Source organism: Monodelphis domestica, chromosome 2 (genome assembly GCF_027887165.1).
Source record: "Monodelphis domestica isolate mMonDom1 chromosome 2, mMonDom1.pri, whole genome shotgun sequence".
NCBI classification, from domain to species: domain Eukaryota; kingdom Metazoa; phylum Chordata; class Mammalia; order Didelphimorphia; family Didelphidae; genus Monodelphis; species Monodelphis domestica.
In genome coordinates this window covers 441,144,307-441,161,396 of record NC_077228.1, presented here as the reverse complement: position 1 = coordinate 441,161,396, position 17,090 = coordinate 441,144,307, and the positions used below count along the sequence as shown (strand labels likewise).

The 17,090-nt window shown below is 36.4% G+C and overlaps 2 protein-coding genes across 2 annotated transcripts in view; both read left to right on the top strand.

The window, feature by feature from the left end:
* TAGAP (T cell activation RhoGTPase activating protein) overlaps window positions 1-7,114 on the top strand; it is a 136,795-nt gene extending 129,681 nt beyond the window's left edge. Inside the window, exons 12-14 of the mRNA XM_007484842.2 lie at window positions 1,597-1,792; window positions 2,592-2,709; window positions 3,707-7,114. Coding sequence (XP_007484904.2) covers window positions 1,597-1,792; window positions 2,592-2,709; window positions 3,707-4,983 — 1,591 coding nt within the window. The 3' untranslated portion in view covers window positions 4,984-7,114. The remainder of the gene's footprint in view (window positions 1-1,596; window positions 1,793-2,591; window positions 2,710-3,706) is intronic.
* Window positions 7,115-8,706: 1,592 nt separating this feature from the next.
* The window catches only part of RSPH3 (radial spoke head 3), a 128,825-nt gene continuing 120,441 nt past the window's right edge, over window positions 8,707-17,090 (top strand). The window contains exons 1-2 of the mRNA XM_007484841.3: window positions 8,707-8,879; window positions 15,319-15,408. Coding sequence (XP_007484903.1) covers window positions 8,872-8,879; window positions 15,319-15,408 — 98 coding nt within the window. The 5' untranslated portion in view covers window positions 8,707-8,871. The remainder of the gene's footprint in view (window positions 8,880-15,318; window positions 15,409-17,090) is intronic.

The window sequence follows — 17,090 nt, the reverse complement described above, 5'->3', positions numbered from 1 at the left end:
GCCTTGGAACCAATAAATAGTGTTGATTCTTATTATGGAAATTAAGGGTTTAAAAAATGGGAAATTCATTAACTACCTCTCAGAATATGAAAACTAAGGGGCATTGCTAAAGCTTGAAAGAGGGCATTTTGACTCCAATAAAAGGAAATACAACTTTTGCAAAGGAAGCAATAAATGGATAGAACTCAAAGAAAATAGAGAGATTTAAGATTTCAAATAAATTCATGGCTGACAAGTCCATTAAAGTTTATTAAACAAAGCTGAGGGTTTCTAAAGGACTTCTCTAAACCCTCTGAGTTTGTAGAACACTTATGACAACCTAAAAAATATTATTCAGTGCTCCTCCCAGATACATAATATGGAATGGAAGTCATCTCCCCTAGGAAAGCATTCTTATGAGCATACGAACTAAAAATTATATGAAATTAAATTTCAATATATCTTTTTAAAAAACTTACCTTTCCTCTTAGAATCAACACTGTGTATTGGTCTTAAGACAGGTAGACAATGGAGGTTAAATGACTTGCCCAGGGTCACATATCTAGAAAGTGTCTGATGCCAGATTTGAACCCAAGGCCTCTCATCCCTAGGCCTGGCTCTCAATCCACTGAGTCACCTCACTGCCCCTTCAATATAAGTATATTTTTCAAGAGACTATATATTTGATTAAATAATAGAAAGCTGCATCTGTTAGTAAAAAGATAATCCTAAAATCTAATTTTAAAATTATCATACCCTGTCCCAATATTGAAGACTGTGTAAACATCATGTTTTCTGCATGACTAGAAAGCTTAAGTATGACTTGGATAGGATAGAAGAAATTGAAGTTTTGTGGTGGTGTTTTTTTTTAAAGATCCATCTTAAGATGGATCTCAATAGATGAACTCAAAGGACTTTTAAAAAATGAGTCCTTTTTTGCAAGAAAGGGAAACAAGAAATTCCATCCTTCCATTTCACAAACAGAAAGACCAAGGCACAAACATAATTTATAGTTCTTATTAAATGTGGTCGCCACATTGAAGATATTCACGAGCATTGCTTGGGAAGTTGTTTTTCTCCGTCTATGGTATGTTTGCTGCCTTTCTTTGGTGACTGAAGCTCAAAGAAATCATAGCCAAGATCATATCCTAGAAAAACACATTTCACAGTATCAGAAGCTAAAAGATAGCTGAGGCACAATGACTTTCAGGTGTAGAACCAAAGTATAGCTTTATTGAATCATAGAGTCACAGACATGGAAGGAATTTCACTTGCTGTCATGCTTGCAAATTACAAACACACTAAATAGTTAAGTGTGACATAATAGTAAAAGTGTGGTGGGGGGGGGGGTGTTTTTCTTTATAAAAGCCTTACTTATTAAGCCTTCAAAGCCCTTTGGTGAATTAGTTTCAGGGTATGCTCAACTGCCACTGGACAGTTCTAAATGGAAGTTTCTCAATGTTGAGCTTTGTCTCCATAGGTTTGCTTTGTTCTTCTAATTCTCCTCATTTTAAAAGGAAGTGCTAGTTAGAAAAAGACAGGAGGGTCACTTGAATATTATGCAGGCCACCATCATCAAGTCAGTTTTTTCAAAGTTTATTTTATATCTTATTTTAGGGTTGTAAAGAAACTACCAAGGACAAATATCCTGTTGCTCAAACATTTGGTCTATGTGCTTTACAACATCAGTAAGAATTCGGATGTCAGCAAGATGGACTCAAGCAATCTTGCCATTTGTATTGGACCCAACATGCTGTCCCTCAACACTGACCAAAGCCTATCTTTTGATGCTCAGAAGGAGTTGAACAACAAGGTTTGTTGCTCCCCATCTTTGGGAACTTTTCCTTTTATAATAAGCTTCCTCCTACAGTGTTCCTTGCAAAAGAAAAAAAAAAAGGAATATTGCTAAATTGCCCTTTTGGGGTTAGAATCAAAATGAAAAGAAGATTCAGTTGAAATTTGTGATTTCTTCACTCTCTCAGCATTTACAATAGATCCATACACTATCTGAAAGCTCAAAACCTACCACTCAATATGCATTATTATCCCAATCATGCTGTCAACTGGTAGACAAAAGCCAATAATTATTATATCAGTCTGACTCCCTATAAGACATATTTTCATTTGGGGCACCACAACTTGGAGTAGTTGGTGATGCAAACTAAAGAAAAGGGAAAGTCTAATAAATGCAAAAAGGACAAATTTTACAGAATGGGTTTAAAAAGAAAAAAATATAGCTGTCTTTGATCTCACCAGTACCTTTAACTTTTTTTTAACCTTACTTGCTATCTTAAAATTAATACTAAGCATTGGTTCCAAGACAGAAGATCTGTAAGAGTTAGGCATTTGGGGTTAAGTGACTTGCCTAGGATCACACATTTAGGAAGTACCTGAGGCTACATTCGAATGCAGTATCTTCCATCTCCAGATCTGTGTCTCCATCTATTGATAACCCGTAGTTTCCCCTAGCCCTTGTAACTTTAATAGTATTGTCTAGAAATGAATTGCTAGGTCTTTTCTTTCCCTGTTTATCAGTCAACATGAAGGGGGGAAAAAGGCACTAAAGTCCATATAATTTGTCAACCTTGCTCTTGTGTTTGTTTTTTTAACAGATTAAAACTTTGGTGGAATTTTTCATTGATAACTGCTTTGAAATATTTGAAGAGGACATCCCTGGACATTCCCCCAAGTTCAATTCTGATGATTCACTGGAACACATCAACAATTCAGGTACTGAAGCTGTGCCTATGCAGAAGCAAAATGATTACAGTTGCCAAATACATTCAATAGTTATAGCATTCCTTTTTTAAATTAGTATTTTAATTTATTTTTAAGGGCATTGTTGTCATTTTCTAATGATTCTTCCCCACTAATAGAACCCAGAGATGTCATATCACATGATACATTTGAGTGTTAGAAAGGGCCATCTTGGTACCATTCAAATATCAAATTTTTAATTCTGAATAATTCTGTCATCCCTTGAGAACTGCTTGCCCTTTCTGTCTACATCAAGGAAAGCTGTTAACTTCACTAAACAATGAGAGACAGTATATTACAGTAGCCAGACCACTGGGTTCCTACTGGGAAGATCTGTGTTCTAATCCCAGCTGTCACTACCTGTGAGACCTTGTGTCCATGACTTAACCTCTCTTGGCCTCTGTTTCCCATTTCTAAAATGAAAGGATTAGCATAAGGGGCCACTAACATTTCTTCCAGTTTCAAAGCTATAATTTGACAATTTTTGGCTACAATATTACAATTACAAATCCTACTCTTCCATAACAAGGAAAAAAGTTATCAGATGTAGAATTTCTAATCAAAGCAAGTCAGCAAGCATTAAGCACCTACTGTGTATGCACTCAGCACTGTGATGGGTTTTATGAATTCAAAGAAAGGCAAAAACCCTATTCCTGGTCTCAAGGGACTCAGTCTAAGAGCTAACACAAACGAACCTTTTGGTGTGATGTTGTTTATTCCCTTTGTTGCATTTCCTATCATATGCCTTTCTCCTGGCATTTTATTTTCTCTCTACCATCTCCTTCCCAAAATAGCAGATCTCAAAAGACATAAAAGTCCATTTTTGTAAAAAGCAAATTTCTTGTTAGCCCAAACAGAATCCTACAGAGTTATGATTGGGATAAAAAGGGTCAGCTACAGCAATGAATTTTTCTCAAGTAACCTTTGCAAACCATAAAGGAATTCTAAATCTTATTTATTTTCTCCCCAGATATGTCAACTCTGCAAAATGACTCAGCCTATGAGAGTACAGATGCTGACACAGAATGCAGCAACAGTTTTGGCTCTCAAAACAAGCCGTCCCTAGACACTGCAGGACTGTCCAGTGACTTGGACAACAGAAAGCATCTGTATGAGTCAAGACCAGGGTCTGTTGTCTCTTACACCAACTTACTAAAAAGCTCCCTTAGCACTCAAGAAAGGAGGTACTCAGAGCCTAGCACACCATCCACGAAAGACTGCCTTGAAAGCAGGATCACCAGCCACAAATTGACTAAAAGTGAGGACAGCTTCGCTGTCCCCCAGGCAAGTTCCTGTTTTGGGGGTCAAGAAATAAAAGAATCATTTCCAGAGGAATGTTTCCCTAGTCTACAACACAGGAAACAAAAGTCATTAGGTCTTCAAATAAAGGAAGGAACTTTATGCACAGAATCACTTGTTGAGCCTTCCCCTAAAACCTCCTCCTGTGGTTCCCTGGATAGTTCCTCTGATAGCTCAGTCTTTGCCAACTCGCCAGTGGTTTCTCCTTCCAGTCCAAAAAGGAACTTTTTCACCAGGCATCAATCCTTTACAACAAAGACTGCTGGGGCGGACAGTAAGCTGACCCGAGAGAGAAAAAAGCACTCCATGTCATTCTCTTTTGCTACTCATAAGAAGGTGCCAAACAAAACTGCAAATTGGCGCTTTCCCAGAGACCAGGGCAAGAAAGACCTCAAAAAGGAGAGCCAACTCACTGGCAGGATTGTCCAAGAAGTCTGTGTTGGAGCTATAGATGACTACCAACCAACTCCAGAATGTGGGAGTTCAAGGTCACATCTTCTTTCAGTTGAAGAAGTATTTCAACTTGTAGATCAGAAAAACCCTGGAAGCCCCCCATCCTATGAGGAGGCAGTTCAATATTGCCGGCTTTCCAAAATTCCTCCTTATGAGAGCCGGACAGTCCAAAGTATGAGAGACACTATGCAAAGCCAGAATTCTAGACTGCCATCTCTTTCACTTTTGGACTATGGTGAGCATGCCAAGAATACACACGGCAAAGAAACACTCAACAGAGACAGTGCATCATCTGTGGGTGAAACTTGGGTACAGAATGGAGCTTCCAATGTGGCTATGGAAAGGAAAGGACAAATACCAAAATCTGAGGTTCGCCGGTTAAGGGTCTTGTCCAAATCCTTGCTAAAGAATAAACAGGACTGTGTCATTGGAAGGTGTAGTCAGCCAATCTTTGAGGTTGACCAAATCCAATATGCCAAGGAATCCTATGTTTAGGGAGCCAGGATATACACCCTAAAAAGTCCTCAGTGACTTCTGTAAATATATGGGTCCCTCAAAAGAACTGCTTCCCAAAACCTTCTTACATGAAGGGAAAGAATAAGCTCCTTCTGGATGTCCACATATGGTCTTCCTCAACGAGAATGTTTACCTCTCCCCCTCACCATTGTCATTTGTGTCTGTATGAACCTGAGCATGTGCAATATGTAATAAATGTATAAACATCCTGTCCATAAAGTAATACACTGAAGGAAGAGCTATGTATTGAGTGTTTGTATTGCATGTATATATATTATGTCTAATGAGGCACTGGACTTTCCTTTTGGTTAGGGTATTTGAAAAAAGATGCTGGCCTTTCCTTTATGCATGCCTCAGAGGAAATACAAATCTTCATATTTTCCTAACCATTTCATCTAAGGAAAAAAATAATCTCCCCTGTCAGAAGTTCAGCCCAAATGAATAGTTTTATAGTAACTAATCACTTGGGAAGAAAGAGAGGGCAAGTTTGCAAAGAAGAGGAGTTCAATGCCATTAAAAACACCAAAGAGAAGAAAAATAATTTTTAAAAATCTATGAAAAATGGTTTAAAAGTGTCCTCTTAACTGTCTCATTAATCTTGGGAAAACTGATGGAAATATGTTATTATTGCTATTGGCTCCCTGATAGCACTTTCAAGTTTCTCTTTAGTACCATGTTGTTGTCTACTGTTAGATGTCAAAATTTTGAAATTTTAAAATATTTGTTGAGGATTGTTTGAACTCTCAATGAAATATCACTACAATAAATCACCTTCATTTGAAAGAACCAATGCTTATTTATTCTTTAGTGGCAAGACTGTTCTTTCCCATGGCCAATGGAGACACAAATGGGGAGAAATACTGAAAAAAAAGAAATACTCTGAACCTTATCTCCAGACAGTCACTCTGAGGCCATAACCTCAGCATGAGAAAAGAATACAATATGGCAAATATATTTTGTATTTGTTTAGTGTTTTAAACCATTTCAATAAGTTTTCCCATAAACTGTCTCATTATTGTATGGAACTACCAGTCTGACATACCTATTATAATTATTATGACTGAATAATAACATAATATCTCCCATTCATCTAGAATTTTGTTTTGCAAAGCATGTCCCACTCTTTATCTCATTTGATTCTCCCAACAATCCTGTGAAAGAGTGCAACAGATAATAAAATGGAAATCTTAGCAGGTTAAGTATAGGATCACCAAGCTAGTAAGTATCTGAGATGAGATTTGAACCCAAATGTTCCTAACTCTAAGTCAGTTCAACCCTGAATCCATTAAGCCATGCAACCTCATTGTGAATACAACACATACCCATTGCACAGATCAAAAATTCCCCCATGCCTTAGTGATGGTTTCATAAATTGCTGTGGCCATAACAATTTCACCACTTGGAGGTCAACCTTCTAGGGCTGAATTTGTCTAAACTTGGCTCCTCTGGTTTTAATGACAGACATACAGAATACCACACAGTCCATACTCAGAGCCTTAGTAGATTGGTACTAATAATCCTGGCAGGATGGCAAGGTAGTACAATGGATAGGGAGCCAGGCTTGGAGTCAGGGAGACTTGAATTCAAATGTGGTCTCAGACACTAACTGTGGGACTCTGGGTAAGTCATTTGACCCTGTTTGCCTCAGTTTGCTCATCTGTAAAATAAGCTGGAGAAGGAAATTACAAACCATTTCAATATCTTTGCCAAGAAAATCCCAAATGGGGTCACGAAGAGTCAGACATAATTAAAAGGATAGAAAACAAATAATAACAATGGCATTTATATAATAGCCTGTTAAGACTCACCTCAAGGTTCATTAATTGACATATAATACCCAAAGGACTTATTTTCACTTATTTGAACCAGGACTGAAGGAACCAACTTCAATCCATTTGCTCTTGAAAAGCTTTTGTTAAATTTTCAGTGTGAGTTTTTACATCTTGGAAGTAGCCAGCTACAAATCCAATCTTGATTTATTGTTTTATTAACTGTATAGACTTTAAAAAGTGACAGAGATAATGTTAATAATGCAGGTTAAACTTAAAAAGTGTATCTTGTGTAATTTTTATTTCGGAGAGGTCATGATTAAATATTTACCAAAACACCACTGATTGTGTCATTTTTTCCTTACCCTTATGGGTATGCTTTTCATTATTCTTGAATATTTGTTCTTGCTAAATAAGTATCAAGGGGCAAAGATTCAGTCATATACATTTAAAAAATATCTATTGTTGATTCCAGAGAAAGAACTGTTGGAGTTGTCTTTCACACCAGTGAATCTTTATAATATATATTAATTAAAATAATATAAATAATTATATTATTTATTTGGTTATGTCTGAGTGTGCTTTTAATACAATGACCAATATGGATGCGTTTTTGCATGACAATAAAATTTTTTAAAAAAGAAACAAAAAATATTTATTGTTGAGGCAGCTATGTGGTTCAGTGGATAGAGCTCCAAGCCTAGAGAGGGGAGATCTGGGGTTCACATCTGACCTCATACACTTCCCAGCTGTGTGACCCTGGGCAAGTCACTTAACTCTCATTGCCTGGCCCTTACCATTCTTCTGCCTTGGAACCAATATTTAGTATTGATTCTAAGATGGAAGGTAAGGTGTTTTTTTTGGTTTTTTTTTACCCCATTAATTAAGCATTTACTATGCTGAGAGCTGGGGATACAAAAACAAAACAGGCTTTGCCATGCAATGGATGTGCTTATGTTCTAGGGGAGAAGGAGAAAACACAGGATGTATTCAAGGAAGCAAACACAAATATTTATCAAGTGATTACAAGATGGAAAAAGTGCTAATCACTGGAGTCACCAGGGAAAGCTTTGGGTACAAGTTGATACCTAAAATACATTTTTCAGTTCTATAGACAGAGGCGAGGAGGGCATACCACTGGGGTAAGAGGTAGGGGAACCATCTGTGCAAAGTCAGGAGCTTAAGTGGTGTGTATAGGAAATAGGCGGTAAGGCAATTTGACTGGAATAGAGGGAAGGGTATATGAAGGGGCCAAAATATGACTGAGAGAGAGAGAGAGCACAGCAGAGTGAATGACAACCAGGGAGTGAAAAATGTGGAGTGATTAGGAAGATAGCAGTGTCTTACAGAGAAACAGGAAAGTTTGGAGAAGGGGCAGAACAAAGATGGCAAAAAAAAAGAAAATTTCTTTAAAAAGAAAAAGGAAATTATTTTGTTTAGACACATTGGGCTTGAGATGTTTTCTAGTGCTCAAAACTGAACGTTGTTCTCCAGAAATGATTTGACCAGGGCAGAGTAGAGTAAATCTGTCACCTTTGTTTTGAACATCATGCTTCTTTTAATGTCATTTTGTTTCCAGAATCATAACTAAGTCAGTCAAAACTGGGGTTTTGTCTTAGGGTACTAAAATCTAAATTAAGCAAAAACTAAAAACATGGAATTTTTCAGCACCTAACCTCTCCCCCCCCCCATTATAGTCCAAACAATTAGTTATCCAAAAAAGTAGAATGAGCTTCTTTAGCAGACAGTCATTTATTTCTCTCTCCCAAAACATCTTTAAACAAAGGCCAAATGATCTCTTTTCAGGGATATTTTAGAGAGGATTCTCAATCAGGTAAAGTTGGATTGGATGACCCCCAAGGTTCCTTCCAACTATGAGATTCTGTAGTTCTGTGATTCTGCGATCTCTAAGGTCCCCTCAATTCCAACATTCTATGATTCTATATGCTGTGGGCTACCTGACCTTTATGAGGAGCCTGGGCTTAAAACATTCAAAGTGTAAAATGAATCAGCAGAATTAGGTCAGGTAATAATAATGAAAGAACTTCAATTATCCATACATAAATGCTGAAATAAATACTTCATTTACTGGAACAAGATGTGGAGGTAAGGTTTTTGGATAAAATAAATCAACGAATATTTCTTGAATACACAAAATTATGTCCAATATAAGTTACTGAGGTTTGGGGTTTGGGGAAGTATACAAAAATTCTATTTAATTCAACAAATATTTATTGAGAGATGTCTATGTTTGAATGAAGCAAAGTCCCTTGCCTCATGGTGATTCTAATCTAATGGGAGATAACACAAAAAGCTAATTAACATGAGGCTGTAAATAAAAATTGCCAAATGGCTAGTCTATGTAGTCAAAAAGTATGCTAAGAAAGACAAATAATTGCTTTCTGATACTAGCAGATTGAGAACCAAGAAAGAAAGAAAACATCTGATTTGAGGGAGCCCAGAGAGTGAGACTAAACACTAATTTTCTCTCTTCCCTCAGAATGCTAAATTTCATCAGCCTGGGGGCAACTAGGTGGCTCAGTGGATTGAGAGCCAGGCTTGGAGAGGGGAGGTCCTAGGTTCAAATGTGACCTCAGTCACATCCTAGATGTGTGACCCTGGGCAAGTCACTTAACCCCCATTGCCTAGCCCTTACCACTCTTCTGCCTTGGAGCCAATACACAGTATTAATTCTAAGACAGAAGGTAAGGGTTTAAAAATATGTACATATTTCCATATTGGTCATTGTTATATCACTCATTTCTTAATCATATCTCATTATTTCCTCCAAGATGTCATTCTCTCAATTCTCCCATCTCCCCAGCATTTCCAATATCTCTCCCTATCCAGTGGCTTCTAATTTCCTATCCTATTTCTCTCCTTCCTTTCCCTGCCAAATGCCTATTATTATTATTATTATTATTATTGCTATACTTAATCGAGTAGCTTCTCTATCTCTATATCCTCATCACATGCTCAGGGTTTCGAACTGAGCTTAAAATAAAGCTTCTGACTCTATCACTTAAATACAATTAAACCTATGAAGGTCACCAATGACTTTCTAATTGCAAAGTTAGAGATTTTTTTTTCAGCCTTCATTCTCTTACTTTTCTTAGTCACCTCATAATCATAGTGTTAACCATTCTTTTTTTTTTAATTCCTCTGATTTCTAAGATACTACCCAATCTTAGCTTTCCTTTTGGTTCTAACTGATTTTTATCTCCATTATAGAAACTTATACTTACTTCATCCCTTAAATGAATTTTATGAAGGTTCTGTCCTTGGTATTCTGCTCCTCTCTCCAGGCTCTCTTTTTAACTCGGACAACTCTCATATCTTCAAGTATCATGCCCACCTCTGTGCAGACTAAATGAAGGAGCTGTTGTTTTATTTTAAAACCCTCACTGTCTTAGAATTGATACTAAGTGCCTAGCAGTACCAGATCTCAAACTATACTATAAAGCAGTGGTCAGGTCATCAAAACAATTTGGTACTGGCTAAGAGACAGAAAGGAGGATCAGTGGAATAGACTTGGGGTAAGTGAGCTCAGCAAGACAGTCTATGACAAGCCCAAAGATCCCAGCTTTGGGGACAAAAATCAACTATTTGATAAAAACAGCTGGGAAAATTGGAAGACAATATGGGAGAGATTGGGGTTGGATCAACATCTCACACTCTACACCAAGATAAACTCAGAATGGGTGAATGACCTGAATATAAAGAAGGAAACTATAAGTAAATTAGGTGAACACAGAATGGTATACATGCCAGATCTTTGGGAAAGGAAAGATTTTAAGACCAAGCAAGAGTTAGAAAAAAAAATCACAAAACATAAAATAAATAATTTTGATTACACTAAATTAAAAAGGTTTTGTACAAACAAAACCAATGTAACCAAAATTAGAAGGGAAGCAAGAAATTGGGAAGCAATCTTCATAACAAAAACCTCTGACAAAGGTCTAATTATTCAAATTTATAAAGAGATAAATCAATTGAACGAAAAACCAAGCCATTCCCCAATTGATAAATGGGCATGGGACATGAATAGACAATTTTCAGATAAAGAAATCAGAACTATTAATAAGCACATGAAAAAGTGTTCTAAATCTCTTATAATCAGAGAGATGCAAATCCAAACAACTGTGAGGTATCACCTCACACCTAGCAGATTGGCTAACATGACAGCAAAGGAAAGTAATGAATGTTGGAGGGGATGTGGCAAAGTTGGGACATTAATGCATTGCTGGTGGAGTTGTGAATTGATCCAACCATTCTGGAGGACAATTTGGAACTATGCCCAAAGGGCACTAAAAGTCTGTCTGCCCTTTGATCCAGCCATAGCACTGCTGGGTTTGTACCCCAAAGCGATAATAAGGAAAAAGACCTGTACAAGAATATTCATAGCTGCGTTCTTTGTGGTGGCCAAAAATTGGAAAATGAGGGGATGCCCTTCAATTGGGGAATGGCTGAACAAATTGTGATATATTTTGGTGATGGAATACTATTGTGCTCAAAGGAATAATAAAGTGGAGGAATTCCATGGGGACTAGAAGGACCTCCAGGAATTGATACAGAGAGAAAGGAGCAGAACCAGGAGAACATTGTACACAGAGACTGATACACTGTGGTACAATCGAATGTAATGGACTTTTACATTAGTGGCAATGCAGTGATCCTGAACAATCTGGAGGGACTTATGAGAAAGAGCATTATCCACATTCAGAGGAAAAACTGTGGGAGTAGAAACACCGAAGAAAAACAACTGCTTGATCACATGGGTTGAGGGGATATGACTGGGGATGTAGACTAAATGATCATCCTAGTGCAAACAACAACAAGATGGAAATAGGTTCTGATCAAGGACACATTTAAAAACCAGTGGAATTGTTGGCTATGGGAAGAGGTGGAGGAAGGGAGGGAAAGAATAGGATTCTTATAACCAAGGAATAATGTTCTAATTTGACTAATTAAATAAATTTTTCAAAAAAAAAAAGAATTGATACTAAGTATTGGTTTCAAGGTAGAAGACCAGTAAAAGTTAGGCAATTGGTGTTAAGTGACTTATCCAGGGTCACATAACTAGGAACAATCTGAGGCCACATTTGAACCCAGGACCTCTTATCTCCAGATCTAATGTTCTATCCACTGAGCCACCTAGCTGCACCACAAATGATCATTTATGAAATGCTTACTATGTGCAAAGCACTGACCAGGAACTAGGAATAGAGTGAAAAAATAAATACAGTTCCTGCCCTTAAAGAGTTTACTGTTTACAGGAGAAGGCAACACATAAAAGAGAATGGTTTGAAAAGTTACAGACATGATGAGTGGACTCCTAAGAAGATAGATTAACACATCCTATCCAGTAGTAATGACAGAATTGAATTGATATAATTTTAAAACTGGTATGAGGGTACTCGACCAGTCAAAAGAATAGGGCCTAAGGGCAAGAGACCCAGAGGTGAAAGGTTTAATTCCTCCAGGTCATAGTTTTTGATCCAGATAACAAGGCAAATGGTTATGAGCCTTCAGCCTTATCTTCTAAAAGCTCTCTTTCACATGCCTCCTAGGCAAATCCACTTGGATGACCTACATAACACCTCACACTTACATATCTTACATCTCATTCATCTTCTTTCCCCAACCCTCTCAAACTTTTTCTACCTCCTGACCTTTTATATCTATTAATAATAACATTCTTCTTGTCACCCAGGCTCAGGATATCAAAATCATCTTTGACTCCTCCTTTATCCAATCAGCCAGAAGGATCTATTCATTTTTCTTCACAAATGCATCTCATTTCAAAATCCCTGTCTGTCAACAACCTACAAAAGTATCATAATTCAAGCCCTAATTTTTTCTCATGCCACAATAATTAAAATGTTATCACGCCTTACTTCCATATCACTCCCTCCCAATCTATACTACACACCATTGTTAGATTCCTATTTTGGGGTGTATTTGATTCCTTTGATGCAAGTGCCCTCGATAGAACAAAACTTCATGTTGTCTCAGCCTATGATATTCCTATCAATCAAAGAGTACTTATTAAGTAGCTACTATGTGCATGAGTCAGATAGAGGTTAAATGACTTGGGTCACACAGATAGGAAATGTCTGAGGCAGAATTTGAATTCATGCCTTCCTAATTCCAGGTCTAGCACTCTGTCTACCATGCCACTGCCTCTAAAGATAAATAAGTTCTACTATGGGCATGTTGAATTTGAGATTCCTATGGGGTATCTAGTTGAAGATATCCAAATGGCAATTGTTGATGTGAAGCTGAAGTTAAAGACTAGAGGCTAGGCAGGGCTAGATATGTAGGTCTGGGAATTATCTACATAGATAGAGTTAATAACTGAAACCAGGGATGCTGAGAAGCTCACCAAGTGAGAGAATACATAAAGAAGATGTACTAGGATGAAATCTTGGGGGATATGCATGATTAGTAGGCATGATCTAAATGAAGAACTAGCAGAAGAAACTAAGATGGGCCAGTCAGACAGATGAAAGAACCAGAAGAGATCCACATCACAAAAAACTAAAGAGAAAAAAGTATACAGGAGGAGAAGGTTATCAACTGTGTCAAATGCTACAAAATGGTAAAGAAAGTTCATAATTGAGAGACAGCCATTAAATTTCTCAGTCAAGAGATGATTATTAACTTTGGAGAGGAGAGTTTCATTTAAATAATGGAATCAGAAGACAGATTGGCTTAGAAGAGAGTGAGAGGAGAAGTAGATTGTAGAAGGCATTCCCAAAGGAGTTTAGTCATAAAGGGGAAGAGAGATAGGATTCTAGCCAGTGGTAATGGTAGAATCAAGTGAAGGTTTAGGTTTTATTTTGTTTTGTTTGGTTTTTTAAATATGGTGGGGGAGATTAGTGTGTTTACGTGTAGCAGCTGATTGAGGGACATTAAAGATGAGTGGGCATAAATTGTGGTATATGATGGTGATGGAATACTACTGTGTTCTAAGAAATGATGAGAAGGACGATTTCAGAAAAAAAGCTAGAAAGATATTGAATTGACCCAGAGGGAAGTAAGCAGAACTAGGAGAACACTGTACACAGCAATAACAATACTGTAGGATGATCAACTTTAAAAGACTTAGTTATTCTCAACAATATAATGATTCAGGACAATCTGAAGGACTTATGACAAAGAAAGCTATCCACCTCCAGAAAAAGGACTGCTGGAGTTGGAATGCAGATCAAAAAATTTTTTTTCACTTTAATTTATTTATTTTTATTGTGGGATTTTGTTTGTATAGGAGTATTCTCTAACAAAAATGACCAATAAGGAAGTATGTTTTGCATGATAATACATGTATATAATCCATATCAAATTGCTTAAACTGGGGAGATTGAAGGGGAAAGAGGGAAGAAGATAATTTGGATGTTATAATTCCAAAAAATGTATGCTGAAAAGTATTATTACATGAAATTGAGAAAATAAAATATTTTAAAAATAAATAAATAATTTTTTTTAAAGATTGGGCAGGATAGATGGCGGGTAATATGCTGAAGAAGTCAGGAGGGCTTAGAATTAAGGATACAAATGGTTTGGGGGTTGATTTCTTTAAGAACTGGAAAGGCCTACACAAACTGATGCGATGTGAAAAGCAGAATCAGACAACATTATACACAGTAACTGAAACATTGTGAGATGATCAAATGTAATAGATTATGCTACTAATAGCAATGCAATCAATGATCCTGGACAATTCTGAAAGACTTATGAGAAAGAATGCTATTTAAAGCCAGAGAAAGAACTGTTGAAGTAGAAATGCAGAAGAAAACACAAATAGAAAATAGAAACACAAAAAGAAAAATACAATTTCTCACTTGTTTATATGGTAATATGATTTGGGGTTTTGGTTTTAAAAGATTACTCTATGACAGAAATGAATAAATATGGAAATGGGTTTTGAGTGATAATACATGTATAACCCAGTGGAATTGCTTGTCAACTCTGGGAGGGGAGAGGGAGACAACATGAATCATGTAACAATGGAAAAAAAAATAAATAAAATTTAAAAATAAAAAACAGGACTTCCAGTCAAGATGGCAGCTTAGAGAAAGCTAAAGTTCAGAGCTCTAAAAATAAAAAAAAAAAACAAATAGGAATGATTTTGGCAAAGAGAAGGACCACTCCTCTATCCAAGACAGTAGAGAAGGAAATAATAAAGGAACATATCTGAGTGAGATAAAGAAAGGGTGAGAAAGTTAGCTCTTGGAAAATGGCTTTGACTTTTTCAGAAATGAAAGTGAAAGGGGTTTGAGGCTGAGAAATTGAGGGCAAGGAGATTATAGTTTGTTTGAGAGAAGAGATAAAAGAGTTTGGAGCATCCTCTGTGGGGAGTAGGAGAATCAATCAGTTAGTGAAGAATAGTGCAAGTATTTCAACTTGTTTTCCCACAACCCCTCCAATATTGGTTATTCCCATTTTTTATGTTTGCCATTTTGTAAGATATGAAAAGAATGCTCAGGATAGTTTGAATCTACATGTATCTTATTATTTCATTAATGTCTTTTATATTCACTAGACTCTCAGATTTTTTTCTTGGAAAAGAACATCTAATCCAGCCACTACCCTTCTACTATTTTAAAGACATTTACAGTGAGGACCTGGAAATGTAAGTGATATTCAACTTTATAGCATAATCTGGAAAATGCTGGTAATGAAGTAATGGGTCTTTGGAACAATGAGTTAGATTGGGATTATTAAATATATATATATATATATTAAATATATATATTTCAAACAGCAAGGAACCCTGAGGGAGAAACAGGGGTCAACAAGTACTGGATACAACTCATTTACACTACTATCATAACAACATCTCTGAGGAAGCCCTAATGTTTATTAGTTCAAGGCCCTGCTCCCCTGAAACCCTGATAAAAGAAATAGCCCAGGACCCTGAACCCAAGAACTTTGGGAAGAGCAATAGCTCCAATTCAGTACTTTCATCCATCATCCTGAGAAGTAATCTCTGTGGAGATGCAGCCTGGCAGTTACACCTGCAGATGATTTAACTAAAGCTATTAAAGACTCATAATAGAAGTTTTTGCCACTAAGGTCTGTGGCATAGTCAAGTTGTTCAGTATCAGAAATTTGTAAGATTTTGTCAGCAGAAATGGCATTAAAGAAGAGGCATAAATATTCTGCTTTGCCTCTGAACTCAAATGACCTTGGGACTTTTCCACCTGATTTCTAGCTAAAACCTTCCATATGTGTTGTCTACCCTATTAGAATGTGAGCTCTTTAAGAGTTATGAACTGTCTTACATTTCAATTTGTATTCTTAGAACTTAGCACATGCACATAGTAAGAACTTAATACTTGGCAAAATTTATTTTCCATAGACTATATTTTTCCAGGATGAAGAATTAGACCATTCTTTTTCACAGAACTATGAATAATATTGACTAGGTTTTTCAGTATTTCTGAACTCAATACTCTTCCTAAAACACTATCTGTAAAGAGTAGTATTTGGAGACTCTTACCACCAACAAGAAATCTTGATTTTTGTTTTGGACTTTGAACAAGACGTCTTCTATAACACTGCCAAACACCCTCTGAAAATATGTGTCATCCTATTTTATACCTCATTTGATGTGAATGCTGATACTCCATGACTATTTGAACAAAGATATGTTTGGAATCAAATATATCATGGAATCATACATAATTTTCATTAAAATGGGAGATGCATTGTCTAGGAGCAGGCTTCAGGACTGTACTTTGTTCAATAAAAGAAAATATACGTAAAGGCAATAAATAATAACTATAACAGGGACTTCTCTATATAGTCTTTATATCAGAGGCTCCCTCCTGACATGCTACAAAGCCCAGATAAACTTTGATGGCCTTCTTTCTTCTTGTGCACATTGCCCCTACCTGGATAATCTGGGATAAATTTCTTAATCTGACATCCCCACAATAGAAGTTACATAATCCTCTTCTAAGTACAAAAGATCTCAAAGACCAAATCACAAGCAGTTTTCTTTAAAAGTTGTTAGAAATAAGACTCACCTTGATTATGACCTATAAGCAGGAAGAGGAAATTAGTTCAGATTTTATCTGGGAAATTCATGATGCTTTTAAATGATCCCAAACTAACTCTTAAAGAAAAAGCTTATCTTTTTTATAAGTATATTCTCTAAGGGTTCTATACATCTATTAATTATGTAATTTTAGAATCTAAGAAAAACCAAATGATAAGTGACAGGTTAATAATAATAATAACATTTATACAATCACTTTAGAGGTTTACAAAGTGCTATACAAATATTTCTTTTTTATTTTCATACAAAAA